Source organism: Excalfactoria chinensis, chromosome 9, assembly GCF_039878825.1.
Source record: "Excalfactoria chinensis isolate bCotChi1 chromosome 9, bCotChi1.hap2, whole genome shotgun sequence".
NCBI lineage: Eukaryota > Metazoa > Chordata > Aves > Galliformes > Phasianidae > Excalfactoria > Excalfactoria chinensis.
Window position 1 is genome coordinate 19,155,235 of NC_092833.1, and position 21,026 is coordinate 19,176,260.

At 52.4% G+C, this 21,026-nt stretch overlaps 1 protein-coding gene and 1 long non-coding RNA gene across 2 annotated transcripts; both read right to left on the bottom strand.

Annotated features, from left to right (window-relative positions):
* Nucleotides 1-434: 434 nt before the first annotated feature.
* Nucleotides 435-4,062, bottom strand: RAP2B (RAP2B, member of RAS oncogene family). The gene has a single exon (XM_072344551.1). The coding sequence runs from the start codon at nucleotides 3,878-3,880 to the stop codon at nucleotides 3,329-3,331; it is 552 nt and encodes a 183-aa protein (XP_072200652.1). The 5' UTR covers nucleotides 3,881-4,062; the 3' UTR covers nucleotides 435-3,328.
* Nucleotides 4,063-10,055: 5,993 nt separating this feature from the next.
* On the bottom strand, nucleotides 10,056-12,001 carry LOC140256383 (uncharacterized). Its single transcript, XR_011904696.1, has 3 exons — nucleotides 11,956-12,001; nucleotides 10,801-11,196; nucleotides 10,056-10,685 (listed from the first exon to the last, which is right to left on the bottom strand). It is a non-coding gene; the product is annotated as an uncharacterized lncRNA (long non-coding RNA).
* Between the last annotated feature and the right edge of the window lie 9,025 nt (nucleotides 12,002-21,026).

Consider the following 21,026-nt stretch of genomic DNA (forward strand, 5'->3'; position numbering starts at 1 on the left):
GCAGTAGTCCTCCAGGATACAGTGAAGCTCTGTCACAAAGGCTCCTGGGCTGCCTGCCCTACTCATGTGTGAGTCACGGAGCTTCTAACGGCCTGCTGCTCCCATGGCCGCCCGGGGGAGCTGCCCGTTACTCTGAATGGCAGAGGATCCAGGGACACACGTGCCGCTCCTTTTCACACAAAGCTCTTGGAGAAAATGGAAGTTCTTGCATTTTGTCACTCCTTGAGGAAACGCGATACTTAGCAACACCTGCACGCAAGGAGGATCCAGATGAAGTCATAAAGAGCCAGCTGCCCTTTACTGAAAATAAATGCTCTTTGAGAAAAACCCGCCATACATTCTTTTGAGAGCAGCAGAACCTCCAGGAATCCCACAGCCACAGCACTGAACGTCACCCTCAGAACTGCACGCATCAACAGAGCCTGAGCACGGGGTTGGGAAGAACCACACTTGTATTTGCAACGAGGTCTGGAACACGGCACGGTTACAATCACAGCGACTGGGATCTCAGAGGCATGCTTTCTGGTGATAGAACAAGCTTGGATTTTTAAAAATACCATCATTATGTACAGCAAAATATGTGGTCATAAGACCAGCCTTAAACCAAGGCCTTGTTTATACAATTTCTGCACTGTCAGGAAGTATTCTGGCTGGGAATGTCATTTTTCTTCCAAATCAACTACATTTTTGCAATTCTCACTGTGAAAAGAGCTATATACCACCTTTGTATTGACACTGGTATAACATATTCCCACAGGGAAAAGGAATAAAAGAGTACCTTTACATTGATACAACATTTTTTTTCTAGTGTAGAAGCAAATATAGCTTTCATTATCCAGTCAAGTTAAAGCAGTGTGATTTTGTTTCTACTTGATAGACAAGGCCTATGTTTAACAAGCACCAGAACACTTCAGAGGATTTGGAAGATCAAACACAGAGTTCTACTTTTGCACGGTCCTCACCAAGTCATAGAGAACACTGAACACCTACATACATTCCGAACTCCGATTAGACCCACGCCATGTTTTCTTTAATCCTTCGCCGTTTGACGAACGCACCTTTTTGGCAAGAATTAAGAGTAGAGCTACAAAAAAAACCAGCACAGTCCAGAATTTCCTCAGTTGCCTTCAGCTGCTCTGCTGGGCTGAGGAACGCGGGACTTTGTGTCCCACCGTACGCCACTTACATCCATTTGTGCATCATTCCTCAATCACAACACAGGCAATAAAAAACAGGAGGCACTACAAAACATGACAAATCTGCAGTCTGTCACAGAGAATTGCTTCTACCAAGCTGAACGACTTGCTTTCGATACATTGATCTGGCACGAGGCCGGTTAGGTGCCAAACACCACACAATCCCACTGAGTTTAAGGCAAACGTTGACCATCACAATAGCTGAGATGTGAATTTATGGCAAATTTTCTTCTGTAAACTTAGTTCAAGATGTGCCTGCAGTCGAGCTTTCTTTCTAACACATCATTTTTGTCAAAAGAAGCCCCTAATACTCAGCATCCAAATTTTCAGCAGGTATTGGATGTTGCTAAAATCAATACCCAACCTTCAACTAAAATACATTATTATAATTGTAATGTCCATCACTGGGGTTCCAATATATGGAATTTAACTAAAGCCACTTCTTCTGGCATTGGAGCAGAAAGCTTTCCTACCTAAAAGGAGGAAACATCCAGTTTATGCTGGGCATCGAGGCTGTTCGATTGCAGCTGGCCTAACCAAAAGCCCTTCATGCAGCATTGCTCAATTGCTACTTTCATGCAGTAAGACAATTTCAGGTTTGCTTGGTACAGGGAAAAAGATGCACTTTTTGTGTTCCAGTCATTGAAGAGGAGCAAAGAGAGAAAGGTAATGGCGACCACCAAAGCCCAGGCGTCCCAGCTCACTGAAGGTACAGACTCCTCCCACCCCGCTCCCTCTTCAAATCAGGAAACCACAATTTCAAGGCATTAAAATGCAAAGGGACGAAAAGCTGAGATGCCATAAATGACTTTCAGACTTTTGCTCTAGCAAACCACAGGGTCCCAACCTTAGGAGACACTGCTGTGTTACAACACACAACCTTCCTACAGCTGCCTACTGAGCGCAGCACTCCGTGCTTGCTGCCTTGCACAGGATCAGGACCTAAACACAAAGGGAAAACTGCATCGCTATTCTACTGCTGTTTAGCACCTCGGGCTTCAGCATTCAGGCTTTTTTCCTTCTTCTTTTTTAAACAGCACCCTTAGCTTAACAAAGCCCCTCGTGCCCATCCTTACTGCAACTATGCTGTGAACCAGGATTAACGGCCTATGTCAAAGCATTCCATGTAATACATAAAAGAGAACAAAGTTGGTTTCTAAAAAACAGCACTTGTATTAAAACTCTTAAAACAGATAGACATCTCTTAACTGCGGGTCTGGAACCCAAAGGACAGGTGGTGGGATCTTCTGGGTACATTACAGTGTTGAGATCTCCTCCTCTGCTGGCTGGAGGTAACCCCACACTATAATAATAATAGTAATGAAACACAAAGGAGGCAGAAAAAAAAAAAAAAAAGCCCACCACTCAAAGTCCCCAAAGGCTGAATTCTTGCAAATTTGAAGTAAATGAAGGCCAAACTTGCAAGACGTGGAAATTACAGCTAAAAGGCTCGAATGGAAATAAGAAATAAATCCCACCAACAATGGGCCCTTTTGTCCTGGCCTGTCGGGCACGATTACTGAGAGGGAACTGTGCGTGGGTTCGGAGTGGCAGAAAAGGGGATTCTGCGGCGCTCACAGGTTGGCACGGGCCGGCACGGGGTGCGGGGAAGGCACTGCGGGCACGGGGCTGCGGGGGGAGGGGGGTGGGGGCTGTGCCGCTCGAAGCGGAGCACTGCGGGGCAGCGCCGACCCAGAGAGAGCCCCGGGAAGGAACGGCCCTCTCACCCGCCGGGGTGTGGGGGGAAATAAAATAACGAAATCACACACGCACGCACACCTAAACATTGTGCAGACTTGTAACGTTTTCACAGCTGATCGCAAAAAAAAAGAACCATTAAAAAAATCACGCCCTGCCACTCTCCTGCAGACTCCCTGTGATACAGCAGGTAAACAAAATAGAGAATCCTTTCACAGGCGGTCGCGCCGCTCCGTCCCGCGCTCCGTCCGGTCCCGGTCCGGGTGGACGCGCCGCTCCCCGCGCCGCGCTCCACCTTGCATAGCGTGTCGGGGCGCCCGGGCCGGCCCCGCTACGGCCGCGACGCGGAGCGGAGCAGCGCGGCGGGGCGGGCGGGAGGCGGCGCCCCGTGCCCGGTCCGGGCGGTGCGGAGCCGGGTCCGTCCCCGCGGGCGCTCAGAGGATGGCGCAGGAGGCGCAGCAGGGCTCGTCCCCGCCGGGCTGCGCGGCGTAGTTCATCTGGCGGACGATCTCGGCGAACAGCTCATCCACCGAGGCTTTGTGCTTGGCCGAGGTCTCCATGAAGGGGCAGCTCCACTCCTCGGCCAGCGCCTTGCCCTCCCCGAAGGACACCTCCCGCTCGCCCTCCAGGTCCACCTTGTTGCCCACCAGGATCATGGGCACCCGCTCGTACCGCTTCACGCGGATGATCTGGTCCCGCATGGGCTTTATGTCCTGGAAGCTCTGCTGGTTCACCAGGCTGTACACCAGGATGAAGCCCTGCCCGTTCTTGATGTAGAGGTCCCGCATGGAGGCGAACTGCTCGGTGCCCGCCGTGTCCAGGATCTCCAGCACGGACGGCGAGGAGTCCACCTCGATCTCCTTGCGGTAGAAGTCCTCGATGGTGGGGTCGTACTTCTCGATGAACGAGCCGGTGACGAACTGCACGGTGAGGGCGGACTTGCCCACGCCGCCCGAGCCCAGCACCACCACCTTGTACTCCCGCATGGCTCCGGAGCGCCTCCCGCGCGGCGCCGCCGCTCTCCGCCCGCCCTCGCGGAGGGGAAGGAGGGGCGCTGCCGCCGGCCGAGCTCCGGCGCCGGGGCGGAGAAGGGGCGGCCGCGCCTCGCGGAGCCGCGCCGGGCGAGCCCCGCCGGGCAGCGCCGCGCCCCGGGGAGGGGAGGGGCGGGCAGCGGGGCCTGCGCGGGGAGGAGGGGAAGAGACGGAGAGGAGGGGAAGAGGCGGGGAGCGGCGCACGGGGCGGCACCCAGACGCCGCCGGCCCACGAGCACGGCCCGCCCCGCTCCGTTCCGCTCCCGCCGCCGCTCGGCTCGGAGTTGCGGGAATGGCGGCTCCTGCCCGCCCGCCCCTTGTGGGCGGCACTGCCCAGATATCGGCCCGCTGCTTTATCGGCCCTGCGCAGGGCCGCGTGCCCCCGTTGCCCGTGCCGGGGCCTCCCGCGGTCGCTCCTCGGGCGCTGGCGCTCCTTAGGGCGGGTCGCGGTGCCCCGAGCCCCGTTCGATCCGCCCAGGCCCCGAGCGGCGCTGGGCAGCCAGCAGCCGCTCCGTGATGCCGGAGCGCCGTGCCGCGCTGGACGCGTCCCGAGGGCCGAACGCCGCTGCGCCGGATCCACCAAGGCCGGAGCGGATCTGCCCGCTGCCAGCTCTCCGGCCGGGCACGTTGAGGTGCGGGCGCTGCCTGCTCGCCTCTGTTCGCACGGGGCTTCTTTGCACTTTCTGTCCAGAGGACATTCCTTTCCAGGACGTGTCGCCGGTTACTTTGGCACCATAAGGTTTTGCATTTACATCTCACCCGGTTCCTTACGGTTCCCAGCCTTTATTCAAGTGTTTGCAACACGTGGGTCCTTCTGACTACAGGCTGATAGGTGTCACTGGAGCACACACCTGGGTGACACGGGCCTTGATAGGCGAAGGCAAAGTTCCCAAAATAAACCATCACACACCTGAAACCCAGCTCTCTCCTGCTCTGTCTGGGTGCGGGTCTGCCTGCTGGGATCCCCCAGCTCTGCCAGGCTGCCGCCTGCTTCCCCAGCTGCACGCACATCTGCAAACTTTGGCTGCAGGCTCCTCGTAGGTGACGCCTGCAGAGCTGTATGGACCGACCTGGAGATGGACGGGATATTTTAGAGTCATAGAAGCACAGAATGGTTTGAGTTGGAAGGGACCTCTGAGGGCTGTCAGCCCAGCTCCCCTGCAGTATGGGGACACGGGCAGCTCCATCAGGTTTCCCAGCCCGCCCATTCTGCAGGGTGTCTGTAGGGTGTCTGCAGGGTGTCTGCAGGGTGTCTGCAGGGTGTCTGCAGGCTGCAGTACTGGAGACAACACAACGTTCTGCCGACTCGTTTCGCTGACAGTGCTCCGAGGTTTTGGGGACAAACGTGTTTGTTGACCTCCATCTCCTCCATAGCAAACCCACACAAAAGTGTCTTATGCTGTGTTTTCTAACATGGCAGGAGCAGCTTCTACAAAGACCAGATAATGATGATGCTGGGTTGAATCGGCCCATTAAATCCAAATTTGCTGTTGAGCTGGGTTTTTGCTGTTGTTGTTATTTTCTTTTTGTTTGTTTGTTCTTAGCGACAGTAACATTTCAGTGTCTGGTTTTTCATGCCACACAATGAGATTGCTTGTTGTTACTTCTGAAGAAGAAAATGTACTGTGTTGAGAGCAAAACGTGCTGGTTATGCTGCTGACATCTCAGAAATATCACGTACAAATCAGCATAAAAAGCACAAACGTGGTTGGTAGGCAGTTTGCCATACAGTATTTACACATGCAACCAGCTTCCACTTTGTGGGGTAACCCTGCTCATTCAAGAAACCAGCTGACAGGTAACATTTATTTCCCTGCATGACGTATAAGATCGAGCCATTGGCCTTTTCCATTTGTCCGGATGAGTATCAGCATCATGCAGCTCCAAAGCAGTGTTGGTTGCTCCGTTTTGATTTCCCCCCGAATATATCTAAATGACTACAGGTAAAGACTAAATCAGCAGCACATATGGAACTGTAAATCCCAGTACTGTGAAGGTCCATCAGTGTCTGACGACATCAAGATGTAACACCTGGAGCACAGGTGGAGATGTTCTGGTACAACCATCCAGCCAGCTCCTCTGGTGCTCCTCTTGGAGCAGGCACAGTGGGACTGCTTACACACGCAGCGTTACCCCCTGCCAGGGTCAGTGTTAACCAAGGGGTGCATAACCTGAGTGCTAATTAAGTCCGGCTGAGCTTGTTTGAGATGAGTATTGGATAGAAAACCTGTGCTGTGTTTGTGGAACAGAAGGACAGAAGAGTGGTGGGCTGAGCTGAGCTGTGCTCTGCTTAGCTGGAGTTTGTGTGCTTCCAGACATCAGGCCTGAGCTCTGCAAATGAACCAGAGCCTGCAGGAAATGCACTGCTTCGGTTAAAACAGCCCCTTTGGAAATACGCTCATAATTGTGTGTAAGGTGTGTGTGAATGTGGTTGTGTCTGAAACTCCTTAGAGCTCTAGTGGCAGGAGACAAGAGCCTTCATTTAGGCTTCCTCTGGCTTCTGACAGTGGCTGTTCATTTAAATCATGTTTATTAATACATGGGAAATGCTTCTGACTGAATGAGTTCATCCGAGATCTGGGAGCTCAGACACCGACTGGGTAGGTGTGGTGACGATTGGACTTTAAAGCTACAAACAGTACTAAATATATTAGTTTTAGCTTAATGAGACAGTAGTGATTATAGTAACAATGTTTAACATGTTTTTATGTAACAGTTTTCAATGGAAGATGCAGCTCCATACACATTTTTACACGTTTTTCCTCCTTTCCTCCTTGGCAATGTGACTAAATGACCTCACACCCTTTTTTTGCCCTCAGTTATACAGCAGTTGTTGTTACACCCGTGGTGTAACCAGGCCCTACAACAACCATCAGCTGATCCGTGGCAGGAATAGATCCTTCTGTTGTGGGTTTTGCTTAAATGCTTATGGGCCACTGGGGCAACGTACGAAGAACTGAGCAGGGAATTGATGTGTTTTTAGCAGCACCACTGGGGCTTAATCCAGCACTGCTGCTGAGAAAACCTGATGGGCAGTCATGGTTGCATAGCACTGCACACAGAGCTGTCTCACTGCCTCACAGCTGACCTGTTCCCCAGGTCAGACAGAGATCTGTTCCTTTTCACTTAGGTTGTGACTTAGAAGGCTCATCATCCGATGTCATACAGTTACACTGAGAGCATTGGGAATCGTTTGGGAAGAGCTGCTATTCTCCTGCTCCCATAGCACCAATACATAACACGGGTATTAGCAGGGTACTGTGAGTAAAGGGAGAATACTGACTGAGGGGAGCTAGAAGATGAATTAATCTCCACGAGTTCAAGGTACTGAGTTACACCAAGTGCTTTCTGGCATTGGACAAATCTGGAGAAAATGTTCCATGTTTATTCATTTGGAATACATGAATGTGAATGATCTGTGGGCCTGAACTCGTTTGCAGCTCAGCAGCATAGTTCATTGCGGATTCACCAGCTGTTTGACTGCACACTGCTTAGGGAGCTGAGGAGGGAGATGAGCTGCTGAGCACAGATATGTAAGTATCCACAGCTTAAAGGATCTGCCATTTTTAATAATGATTTGGGAAAAAGTACAATTTTTAAGATTTTGTGCACTCACGTGGCCAGTAATGTCTCCTCCTGCCCCTTTGTTAGCTGTGAGTGGCTCTGGTTGACATTCAGTTCATTCTGTCACAGTAATGTCTAATAATATTAATACTGACATTTGGTGTGTCTCACTCTGAAACAGTGTCCTCGTTCCTCATTGAAACCGGATTGCTCCCCTTGAACAGCAGTACTGCACTCAGCGTTGTGCAACAGGGTCGCTCAGCCCTTAAAACCTGCTGCCAAATTTAACCAGAAGTCAGCAAGAAAGATTTATGCAGTGGGTGTGAACTTGGTTTAGGAATAGCAGTGGAAGCTGCTGACTGCTTCTCAACGCGTGACCACATCCTGGCAGTGGCTGATTGAAGATCTCTTTCATCCCATCTCTGCTTCTTCGGCTCCATCCTTCCTCTTTCCAATAACAGGAAGTCAGAGTGCTGATCAGAAGGCAGTGCAGCAGGTTGCTGTAATGAACTATGCTACCCTCGTGCTCTCCCCCCCAAGATGTGCAAACAGGGGACACTCTGGTGTCCCAGCTATGGGTCTGTCGGTGATGTTGCACTCGTTTTCCCACACAAGGTTCATATTTAAGAAAGAAAAGAACAGGAAAGAACTTTCAAATTCTTCACAAAAAATAATCTGGCATTTCAAGAGACTTTAAATCCAGCAATAATTATCTTGTCTACACCTTGAGCTGCTCCCGATAATTCTGAGTGTGAATAGATATCTAAAACTAGGCTGCCTAATTTCTGTTTATCTTCAGCCTGTGGCATAAACTATTCTTATTCTAAACCAAGATGCCTACATATGGCGCTAAATGCAAAAGTCAATTAGGGTAATTCCACGGGCAGAGCCGTTTTATTGTAAGTGAAACCGTTCCATCTGTTCCACCCAGATAATCAGAAAGAAACTGATAAGACGGGTTGCACAGTGACTCAGGGCAAGGGCACTGCCTAATGCTGCAGTGTGAGGTGCTGCAGCAGTGTCAGCTCCTCGCTGAGCAGGAAGGGCTTTGTGCCCTCATCCTGCTGCCTGCCAGTACGAGCAGGGCCAGCACACGGCCCTAGGAAACACGGCCTGGCTGGGACTACCCGCTGCAAAAAGAGCTCTTACAGAAGGAAGACACACGTCTCATTTTCACGAGATAGTAGCAGCTACTAGTGAATGTAAAGAAATAGTACTTAAAGGGTAGTTCATTGGTAGGAAAGAAAGGTTGTTTCTGCAACAGAAGTCCTGCCAGAGATCACTGCTGTAAATACAGCCCATGCTGCCGCAGCTCACTGCACAGGGTCTCATTAGGACCGGTGTAACAATGCCGGCTTCTCCGTGTTCAGTGCCTTGTTTGTATCCCACTCATAGATACAATGTTTCTAGTAAAAACATGCATTATTCATCCAAGTTCAGATCTACTGCCACAACTCGTCACTAAGTATCAATCCCCTCACATTTACCTCTGAAGCAGCTTAAATAGAGGTGGTGAGGGTTGGGGTTTTAGCACGTGAAACCAAGAGAGAAGGCTTATCTGTCAGTGTGTGCAGCAGGCGGGCTGCAAGCAGGAGTGCTGAAAGGGCTTGAGGAACCATAAATGTAATCTTGATAGCACTTGTGTGGAAACAGAGCTATTGTATGTTAATGGAAACGGTATCATCAGCATGAACCGAAACTGATGACTAATTTCAAAAATAAACTTCCTGTCTGCAGCAACTGCCCTTTTTGTTGAGAAATGCCTTTTCCTCCTTGACCCCTGGCCTGGTGTCACGCTGCACTATGAACTCTGCTGGCAGTCAGCAGCAGCAAGTTACAACGTGGAGAGTTTTCCCTCTTTCGTTAGTTGAATTTGTTTCTTCTTCCATCACCTGACCAGGAACAAGGAGCTGCTCCTAACAGACACTTCTGGTCACATGGCAGTGAGGCACCAGCGTGTTCAGCTGCGATCTTATCCTGTTTTGTAAGAGAGGTGGGAATTTCCAGCAGTCCTGAGGAGGCGGAGGCAGGCTGTGCAGTTTGCTGGGCTCTGCTATTCTGCCACAATTGCTGCCACAGCTTATCTTCTGCCCCAGTCTGTGATGTGAAATCATGGCTGGAATTACTGGGAGCCGCTGAAGTCTGGGGATTTCTCACCTCGGTACCAGTGAGAAGAGCATGGACTCATTTGAAGAAATGAGAGTGTATCTGTGGATGGAGCTGTAGCAAAAGCACACAGAAAGGTTTTCATTTTTAGGGTCTTTATTGTTTACTGTTGGTTACGAGAGGAAAATGCCGAGTTGGGAACACTGATTGTGACAAAATGGATGGGGCTAAGAAAGAATTTCATGTATTCTACCTGCAGGAACACTGACATAACTCCACAGGTGAGCTGGTAGATCAATGTGGCTCTGCCAACTGACTCATTGTTCGCCATCCTGTGGTAGCAGACTCAACCTTTAGGCTCCCGAGCCAAATCAGATAGCACTGAAAATGGCTTAAAATAGCATTTCTCTGATGACTGCTAAAGACAGGCTGCAGTTTGTCTCTCCAGGTTTAACGAGGATTGTACAACAGTCAGTGAGCTGTCAAAGCTTTAACGCCAAAGGAATGCACAGAGCACAGTCGCCTGCTTTTTTGTTGTTTTGTTTTTTAAAGCCAATCTATTTTTATTTTTTCCTCGTGGTTGGGAGATTCAATGGTAGGAGCTGTGCAGGGCGGAACGCTGACACACAGCATGTTTTTCTCCCTGAGTCTGTCTGCACACAGTTTTATCAGGGGCGACATTACCAGACTTAGGGAAGCTCACAAGAAACTGCACCCATCTTTAGGCACCTGGTACAAACATGTAAAATATTTGCAGCTTTACAGCATGGCCCTTTGTGGAACTGAGCACCTCTAGCTCTCATGAAGCCAGGAAGCCCTGGATCCCTCAGCCTTACTCTGACTGAGTCCTTCAGACTGCAAGAGGAAAGAAATTAAGCCAGACGAGGGGACCCGCCTGCTCCATTGAACTTTATTTTGCAGTGCACAGGCAGACCGCAGGCTCAGCAAATCTCTGCAAGCTACGTGGCCATATGGGCAATGGCAGTTTATGAAACAACTGTGCCAGATTTGGCAGCCTTTCTAACGGCCACATGGCAGGTCAGTGAGAACCATTTCAGTGCCAGTTGCGTAATTTCACTCTTCAGTCACCCTAGAAGAATACATAAGGCAAGATCTTAGGGAGGACGGCGTTCATTTCAGCATGGAAAGCAACACTATTCTTTATAAAGTATAAGCCTGCTGCTTATAGCTCATGCTAGGCTTACTTCTGTCTGGTCAGGGTTGGAGGGCTGCTGGAGGCTGGCTGCTGGCTGTGCCATCAGTGTCCTCACCAAACACTTTCATATTCCCAGACCTGTGGCTGCTGGGCCAGATTACCACGAATGTGGGAGCAAACCAAGTCTTGCAACACCTGGCCTCTGCAGATAACCCCACCCAGCCTGACTCCAGGCCGAGTCGAGTCATGATGCATCAACAGCCTCTGCTCTACTGACAGGTGACCTCATGAGAATGAACAGATAAGATGCAGTGATGTTGATTCTGCTTGATCTGTAAGCCATGCTCGGTGCTGTCAGTCCAGACAGCCAGGAATGCTGATGTGACCACAAGCCTTAGAGAATGCATGTGAAAGTGGTGATGCTCACACACTGTCAGCACTGGACCTGTAGTAAACAGGAAATGTACATGAGTTACTTTATTTACAGGATGTAAACATCTATTCCCCAGGATAGAACCAAGTTCTGCTTGTTTGTCCCACTCATAAGCAGCAAACACAATATCTGGTCCCAGGATCTGCCCCAGGCAGGTTTACTCATGCTTTTGCTCATTCCAGTTTTATGGCAGACCACTGATAACTGCTCTGAATGCAATAAAATAACATCCTTGTGGTTTTCTCACTAGAAGCAGGGGATGTAGAAAAAGCTTTTCTACAGTCCAGAACACATCACAGACACTGGCTTCCATTTGTTCTAACAAAATGAGGATGGAGTACACTGTGGTGTGGTTTGGTCATGCCTGGATCTGGATTCATGTCCGTTTCTGATCAGGCTATTCCTAATACTTTCACAGGCTGGTTAATGAAGTGCTGTGTGCTGATGCTGGGTGACTGACTAATGCAAACATATGCATAAGAGTCAGTTTGAGTTTCATTGTGGACTAATCTCTCAGTATCTGTCTTTGTACAGCAAACAACAAACATCACCGTTTAGATGGGATCAATTCCTTCTGCAAACAAATAGAAGTAACTGCACTCATGAGAACAGGAGAGTAAACTCTGCAGGACCTTCGTGGCTGCAGTGATGAACCAAACAGAAGTTGTACTACAATTATACAGTCAATAGGTAAACAGGGGTTAAAGAGATGTTTCATATGAAAGATTACTGTGATAGCAAGATAATCTATGATAAAGGGAAAATACTCACTGATGCTGAAGGTTTGCAGTAAACTCCACAAAGGAGCAATCTCCAGAGAAAGATCCTGCCTTAGTGGTGGTCAGCCCTTAAATCTGATCTGGAATTACCTTCACCTGTGCTCCCTCAGCTGACTCATTGCTTGCCTCAGGTGGTTAATCAGAGGTTCAGTCTTCGATCAAGTTTCCCATACAGAAGTCTTTCAGCATTTCATGGGACTGCACAGGCTGCAGCAGCATTGGGGACAGGGCTCTGCATCCCACCACAGCAGGGGCTGAGCAGCAGGGCCTGGTGACAGCGCTGGGGTACCTGGGGAGTGTGGTTCTTGGCATTTAATAAGTGTGCATTGAGTTTTCTTGCTCTCTGCCAGGCCCACGGCTGGTGGGAAAGGTGCTGAGCTGACCTGGGCTGCCTACAGCTGAGTCTCACAGTTTTCTGATCAGTGGACAGAACAAATTGGTAACGCCGAGTTAGAATCACAGAATCACTGAGCTGGGCTCAGCCCTCCTGCACCGCCCTGCCAGGATGTGTGGATGTGGAGGGGCAGCTTGGTGCTGGTCCTCACCATGCCCGGCCCACGGGCCCCAAGTGCTCAGCACACAGAGTCTCCTTAAGTGCACTTTCTCCGAATTAGGACATCTCTTGCTTAATGAAGGTTTTGTGGCGGTTGTAATATACAAAGTGCTGCATAAATGCTGAGTACGATTCAGCTGTCAGTATCTGAATGTAACTTATGCTTCACATGGACTTTGGGATAAGAAATTCCATAACGTTTTGCAAAATGGCTCATGCATTCCCAGTAATTTTACATAAGCTCCATTCATGGTGTCCACTGCCTGGAAACAATATATGTGATTCTTCTACTCAGACTACTTAATTCAGCAGATAACCGCTGCTGCTCTGTAGTTCGTGGATTAGAATTTAAGGGAGCAGCTGAGGCGTATATTAGAATTTGATTAATGACAAAGGAACCATTTCAGAACACAGAGAGTGTGCTGTCCGCTCCGCTCCGCATGGAGCACAGCGTCACAGAGTCACAGTGTCCACTTCCAGCCCAATGGCAGAGCAGGAACTGAGCACAGCTCTGGCACGGTGGCGTGAGGATGGCCTGGGACAGAGCATGGGGCCTGGAGGGACGTGTGAGCAGGGCCAGCGAGGGGAGGAGAGGTGGCACTGCTGCACAGGGAGGCTGCAGGGTGCAGCTCAGCGCGGTGAGCACCAGCATTTTCAAGGGAAAAAAAAAACCTTGTCCAATATTGTCTGAAACTGAGTCATCCAGACACGGAGTAACAGCGTGGGCTGTCCTCGTTCATCATTTTGGCCAAAACCTACACTCAGAGCTGTAAGATGGGAGCCCATGATTGATGGCACTAGTTAGTTCCTGGTGTGCTTTCTCTCTTGCCTTCCTGTTTTTTGCTTGCTTTAGAAGATACAGAGAAGCTGTGTGGGGTAGCTCTGCTGTTTCATGGACCTGAACAGATAAATGGAACTTGGTAGGGTTCTGCCTGGGGACAGCTTGCTCAGGGCTCAGTCTGCAGAGGACCAGGGCTGAGCTGCTTGTGCTCCTCTGATGTCCTTGCTGTGAACAAGAGCTGTCTGGGGCCTGTGAGAGCACTTTGCACCCACAGCACAGCAGCAGCATGGCCAGGGAGTTCCAACATGCTGGGTCTTCCCAGGGAGTTTCACGAAACACAAAATACTTGACCGGCTCTTGGTGGACCTGAATGACTCACAGGGTTGGGAATGGGATTAGGTCATTGGTTCAGAACCAGTTCAGGGCCCATATCCTGTAACCTGATACACGGCACTGAGCTCTGTTTGCTTCAGGGCTTTGGGAAGCACGCTGGTTCGCTCCTGCAGATCTCAGTGCAGGAGGCAGAAGGACACAGACTGATAAGCACTGCCAGACTGATAAGCATTGCCACGAAGTCATCAGTTCTTGCTCATGTTCTCATTTCTGTTCTCAGCTCATGTTCTCATTGCTGGGTCACGTAACATCACTGAAACCCTGTGCAGAAGAGGAGTGCCCTGTTCTGCAGAGCCCCCAGCCTCAGCACATGGTGGGGTTTGTGCTGAGAGCCCTGTGGAGTCCCGCTGTGCTCAGCACCGTCTGGAGCTGCCAAGGTCTGGTGGAAATGGAGAGCCCCTGGGGTGGGGTGAGGGAGTGGGGGGACGCCTCAACCAGATGACACCAAAGCTGTGTAATGGTTCAGGGCAAGGGACGTTCCTGCATCATGTAAAGGCACAGCTACTCCGAGCTGGGCAGAATGTGCCCAATCAAATAAAATTCTGGTGGGTGTGTGAGCTGCCACACACAAAGGAGACGTTTGATGTTCAGACAGAGAGTATCCAGGAGCACGGGAACTTGGCTAGTGGGCATGGTGGGGAGATGTGGGGCTGGATGTGGTGATTCTGGAGCTCTGTGCTAACCTTCAGTGTTCTATGATTCTATGAAAAGCACTTGCCCAAGCAGGCTGTGTATTTAGAGCAGCTACATGGAACTGTGCAGCCACAGAGGCACAGTGATGGCTGTGTGCTGCAGTGCAGGACACACAGCTCTATCACACCGTGAGTGCCTTGGGCTGTGCTGCGGGAGACAGAGGGGTCAGCAGAAGCCACCTGCATGGCCAGGCCAGGAACAGCCCAACGATGAGAGTGCACAAAGAATTCACGGACCTAATGAGCACTGGGGGGAGGCTGCTGCACTTCCACTGGCTTCCGCTGAGCTGCCCCAGTGTACAAACTCTGAGTCCTGGGGAGCTTATGAGGATTGTGGCCTGGTGCCACCTTGCTGCTAGCTCTCGTGCTGGTTTGCAGGAGGTAGGCAGCAGTCCCAGACCCAAGGCTCTGTGCTCAGCTCTCTTCCTGGTGCCCACGCCTGTGGCTGCCCCAGGGTCAGAGTCCCTCCAGCAGCTCTGGCAGTCAGCCACAGCCACTGCACAGCACGATCCTGGCCCAGGGTGTGAGCTGCAGGGTTTGTTGTGCACACAGAAGGCTGGGAGCTGGGATGAGAGCAGAGAGCACTGAGCAGACCTCAGCTGGAGACAATGCAGCCACACCAGGCAGCCCCTGGTCAGCTGGTGCTCACCCATGGGCAACACCTCCCTCCCGTCGTGCCCCTGAAAGGGCCAGGTGTGCAGCTGCACTTTTCCTGCAGGGCACAGAAGGAGCAGCAGCTGCCACCTGTCCTGTGGCAGCCCTCAGCACCCCGAGCCAGCACTGTGCCAAGGAGCTGTGGGATCGGAGCCCTGCACGTGCTGCATGACAAATGTCTCCAAGGCAACGCAGCACAGCCTGTGATGCTCAGCATGCAGCAGGTCCCGAGCCCACGGGGTGCACCACGAGCACACCTGGGGCTGAGTTATCCCTTCTACCTTCTAATCACTGCAGTTTGGTCACTCTGGTTTAAGAATGAAGACAACAGAACCCCCCGAACAGCCTCTGCCCCTCACTCAGATATGGATTGAAACTGAAGGTCCAATTCCAAGCAGTGCTCAGCACTAAGAGCTCTCTGGTCCTACAGAGAATTACTATTCTGAATGCTACAAGGAGAGATAAAGCACTGACCGCCTTGCAGGTGGCTCCAAGCAGAACTGCTTTGTCTAAACACAGCAAATTGCGCTCCTGGCCAGCAGGGGCCCTGCCCTGCCTGGGGAGAAGCAGCATGTCTGGAGAATGGGCAGCAGCTGGGACATCCTACAGATGGGCTGGGGTCTTCCCTAGGCAGGGAGCACTGGATGCTGATGTCGGATCAGCCATGGGCACCCACCCGCCTACATTTTTTCCCTTTCCCTTTCCCTTACCGTTTCCCTTTCCCTTTTTGTCCTTTTCCCTTCTCCTCCTCCTTTTCCCTCCGCCGGGCCGTACCGCAGCCCCACGTCCGCCCCCTGGTGCATCGGACACGCAGCGCAGCGGGACGCGAACGGTTAGCGGGACTGCTCTGCCCTCGGACCCCGCGAGTGTTCCGCAGCGCGGGGCGGCCCTGACCGGGCGGGTAGCGATGGATCTCCTCAGTTACAGCAGTTACCGCAAGGCTGCGGTCCTTTAACTCCTTCAAGCTGAAGGTCGCAGAACCGCGGAACGTCCCGCGCTGGAAGGGACCCACAGGGACCGCCCGAAGCAAATCCGCGCGGTGTCCCAGCGCTCCCCGAGCTCTGGCAGCTTGCGGCCGTGACCGCCTCCTGGGCCCCCTCAATGCCGCAGCTCCGTCCGGGTGCCGGTGAGAAGCCCACCGTGACCCTCGCACTGCTGCTCGGTGCCGCTCGGCCCGACGTGCGCTCTGTCCCTGCAGGGGCTGTGGGCAGAGCAGCAGGACCCGCTGTGTGCGGAACGAAGGGAAGCAGACGGCCCTCCGCCTCCGCTCTTTGCACTGCGCTCCAAGTTGCAGTGGTGCCATACACCAGCTCATCCCCATTCTGTTGTTTTAGCTCTGGCTAAATTTGAGAGAGCACGTTCTTAGCTACAAAACACTATTTTTCAACACAGTCACCACCATTAGCTGTGCATTTTCACCACTGATGAGTAAGAGCTGCATGCCACGCTTGTCAAAATCCACACCAGCAGAGATGACCGCTGTTGCTCTCACCTCAGCTGTACGTTCTGCAGTGCCCAGCTGTGGCTCCTCTCACTGGGAGGAGTGCATCAGTGTGCTCTGCCTCCTCTTCATGCTTTCTGTGCAGCAGCAAACCGGGCTGGGATCCCTGCAGGATGTGGCTGTGCTGGAGCTGGGAGCTTCGCAGAGGGAGCCATGCCGTGCACATGGCTGTGTGCGGATGGAGTGTGGCAGTGGGTCTCCCTGCAGCCCCCCCAGCCAGTGGAGGGTGTTGCTGGGGCTGGCAGTGCCCCTGCCTGCGCTGCAGCCATCTGAAGGCAGATCCTGAAGCTTTGCAATATGGAAAGAGGCCCATTAGAAAGCACCAACCCTGACCCATGCCAAGCAGCGCATGTGTGATAGGAAGAGCCTCTGATACACTGATATGCTGGGATCCAACAAGTGCATTACCATACCTAAGGGGAATAGAGAACCTTCAGTGCTCAACAGTCTGGCACACTTCTAAATTGACCCATGATACATTATTTAGGAGCTCACATTAGAACCTCTTCTCTCTTTTAGTGGGGTTGGGACACTATGGAGCTCAAAAGCAATATATCACCTCTCCAGAAACAGAACCCTTCCTGATTTCAATGCAGCCTCCTGTTACTGACCCATCTGAACAGACCTGAGTGCTGGAGCACTCTGTAAGCTGCCAGGGTGAGCAGACATCCTTAGCCTTGTTTCCACCCTACCAAACCTCCATACTCAGGTCGCTGTTTTCTGAGCACGCTGCCGGAACACTTTGTGTTTCACCAAAACACCACGGCTCTGCTCTGGGCCCCTTCCTGCCTTCCCTGCTGCTGTGGCACCACACGCTGTGCTCAGTGCTGTGCTGGCAGGGCCGGGGCTGCCTGCTGCAGGACCTGGGCACACAGAGATGCACCTGGTTCCTTGGCACATCTCCAAAGCACAGGATGCTGAAAAGGAGGGCAGGCTTCTGCTGGAAGGGTGATGGGCAGCAAACAGCTGCTTGCTGGTTCCAAGCACAAAATGACTTTCTAAATCAGCAGCAGTTTTCCCCCTCATTTACATTTAGAAGCCTTCTGAATTGCTCAGCCTGCTGTAAACAACATATGAAATGGAACCGCTCCCCCTGCCCGCAGCATGGGCACAGCCAGCGGAGCATCACTGCTCTGAGCTGACATGGGGCCCAGTGCTGCCAGCATTGCCCCCACACTGCCAGAGCCAGAGGGGCTGTCCTGCAGCCTGTGGGCCGGGTGCTGTGCTCAGTGCTGTGTGGTGTGGGCAGCCAGGCCCCTGCCGCATCTCCTTGCAGCCAAAGGGAGCACACACAGCTGCAGTGTTGTTCTCCCCACAGAAGCAGTTTAACGTTTGTTCCCCTCCACAACAGCAGTCTAGATTTTGTTCCCCCCTAGTTCCTTCTGCAGGCGCTGGTGGGGGGACGGAGCTGAGGCTGCAGCAGTGCGTGGGCTGGCGGAGCCCAAAATGCTGTGCTATTGCAGGAAAAAGCAAACGTGGGTGCGTGGTATCCCTTGTATAACATTTCTGTTCCTGTCTGCTGTGCAATACTAAATGTTATCTGAAGCACAGGCTGAGCCCAGAGTGTGGGTGCTGTGCTCGGTGAACACACAAAGCACCGGCCAGACTGGGGCAGAGCAGGGCCTTGGTGTGGTGTGCAGGAGCCAGCTGGGGTGGGAGCACTGGGCAATGGGAGCTGCTCCCAGCCTGAGTGACAGCAATCACTCTCCTGCAGTGGTTCCTTTCATTGTTTCCAGCTTTGGAAGCTCTGGGCTGCAAGCACAGCTCACACAATTGTGCACACAGGACGGGTGCTCCGGAGCAGGGCTTTGCTCCCTGTGGTGTGGCAGCTTATGGGCAGCAGGCATGGGGCTGCTGGTGTGCTGGCTGCACACTGCACATGGACATTGTTCACCATGCTCTGCAGGCACAGGGATGACGCAGCTGCCCTCTGGCACTGCTGCAGGAAGCGGGGCCAGCTCCAGCAGAGTGCTGTGGTGCAGAGCTGTGCTCAGAGATGGATGCAGGAGCTCCAGTGACACTGTGCTGTGCTGATGGAGGTGACACACAGTGTGTCTGTCTGTGACATGCTCCAACTTCAGCCCAGTGCTGGTGCGACATATTTCCCTGTGCAGTTAACCAATGGAGTCTGAACAAAGCCCAGCACACTGGGAGACCGTATGGAGCGGGCAGAGAGCAGACCCCGGCAGCAAATCTCTCCTAATGATTCTGGGCTGCTGAGAAGAGGCATTTTACTCCTGAATGCATTTGATAGAGAAGATTTGCTACAGTATAGAATTAAACCTCTTTCAGTTTTAATGGCACTAATCAGCTTAGCGCAATGACAGGCACAATGTGGCATGGTGTGATGTAGAGAACCCCATTCCTGCCCTGTGCCCCATGGTGGGCCGGGTGCCCGCACCACTCACACTGTGCCCAGCTGCACGGTTAGCTCCTCAAACCCTGCTCAGTTCAGCCCCGGTGCCATGAGCACAGTGCAGGCCTGTGGGCTGCATGGGGACCAGCAGGGGATACTGCAGCCCACGGTGGCTGGCCTGCTCCTGGAGGTGTGAAATCGCATTTCCAGCAAGCAGCCAATAGCCGGGGAGCCCAGCAGCAGGAGGTGCCCGGTGCTCTGTCCGTGCCCAGCAGTGTGTGCCCACACCGGCAGCGATGTGGGTGGGACAGGTGGAGAGAGAGAGAAAATAACACAAAGCTTTCTGCCTCCCGAGGGGGTGTGCGACGTGGTGTTTAGGGGACGAAGATGCTGATTAATTTGAACAGGCAGATAAAGACCCTGACATCAATTAAATGCTGCTGATGAGGTGAGGTCAGTGGTAATTACAACCTGCTCCTACCTTCGTGTGCTGTGGAGTTGTTTAATCTTTGTGTTGAAAAGCTTTTTGTTGAAATGATGTGGTATGATAATTTCCTACCGTGTCCCACTTCTAATTAAGTTGTTGGAAATGTGGTGGGCTGCACTTCATCACCTCAGCTTCATGTAAGGCCTTGCTAAAGAAATACCCTCAGTTTTAGCTCCGATTACTGCTAAGCCACGACTGTTTGGGCAGTGCAGGGTGCAGGGCACACACTGCCAGGGGATGCCACGGGGCTGGGGGCAATGCTTTGTGTGGGAGGGAGCAGCAGGGCTGTGCTCAATGCTGGAAGTGCTCCGGATGCTGCTCAGCAGTGAGTTGCCACCCAGGTGTGGCCGGTGGTTTCGGTCTGTCTGCACCATTGCTGTCCAGGGGTGTCACCGGCTGCATCTCACTGTGTGTGCTGAGTTCTCTGTGCACTTGGAGGGTGCTGCACGCTGTGGGTGCCACACACTGCGGGTGCAATGCTTGGGCTGTGCATGCTGCCGAGGTGGGTGGATGCTCTCCAGCCACATGCTGGGGCTCTCTGTGGCCATGGGCACCCCACAGCTCCCTGTATGGCTACAACTGGGGCTGTGGGTGCAGCAAGGCTAGAAGCTCTGTCTGCAACTTGCTCCACCTCCTGCCCCCAGCAGCGGGACTGAGTGCCACAACCACACCACTGATGTCACTGCAGCAGCACTGACCCCATGGCTGGGCTGGGAGGAGAGAACCACAGCCAGTGCCAAGATGGGCGTGAAAGGGATAGAGCTGCTTCCCACGCATTGCTCCCCTTGGAACAGGGCGTCTTTTTGCTCTGGGGGCATGGATAAACCCTGCAAGCACTGCCACCCCCAGGGCCACGTCCCTGCACTGAGCCTGCTGCTGTGCCAGCCCAGGCCTGGTGGCCTCTCCCAGAGCTCAGCAGCTTTGCTTTGCTGGGAGTGCCCCTCTGCTCTGTGTGTGAGCACATGGTGCAAGGCAGGCAGCTCCCAGCCATGCCCTGTACTGCAGCCACCTGCCTGCTGCTGCAAGTTTGGCCCTTCCTGCACCAGAGCTGCTTATCAAAGGGTTGCATCTACTTCTTTTCGCATTAACATCTGCAAATGGCAAATTGAAACCTGCGAGGAAGGCAGTAGGCTGGAGATCAGCTGATAGTTTGCAATCTGACAATGAAGGTGTATAAGAGGGAAGGAAGTGGTGCCAGCCTTGACGTGCGGTTGCTGTGCAGCAGGGAACAGCGGTGCATGGAACTGTTTTGTTTTTCTTTTGCTGCAACTGACATTTCCTTAAATCCCAGCAGTGCCAGCAAAGGCATTCCACTCCATTTTCTTTACCACACTTGGTGGAGGGATGAGGCACAGTAACAGCTTCCCGGGTTTGGAGCCTATGAACACAGCGTCACATGCAAACCACTTCCAAAGCAGAGACTGTGAAAACCCCTAGCAGCCCAACACCCTTCCCCATATGCTCTATAGAGCAGCTCTGTTTACAACATGAGCTGGCAAATATCATGTAATATAGCTAATAATTAGATGACACTGATGGGTGACTCACTTGGAGTGGTCTCATGTGCGTATTTCTGGCCCTAGAAGCTCACAGGTTGGGGCAGGCAGAGGTGCACCAGCTCCACATCTGCCCCTGGGCGGGAACCG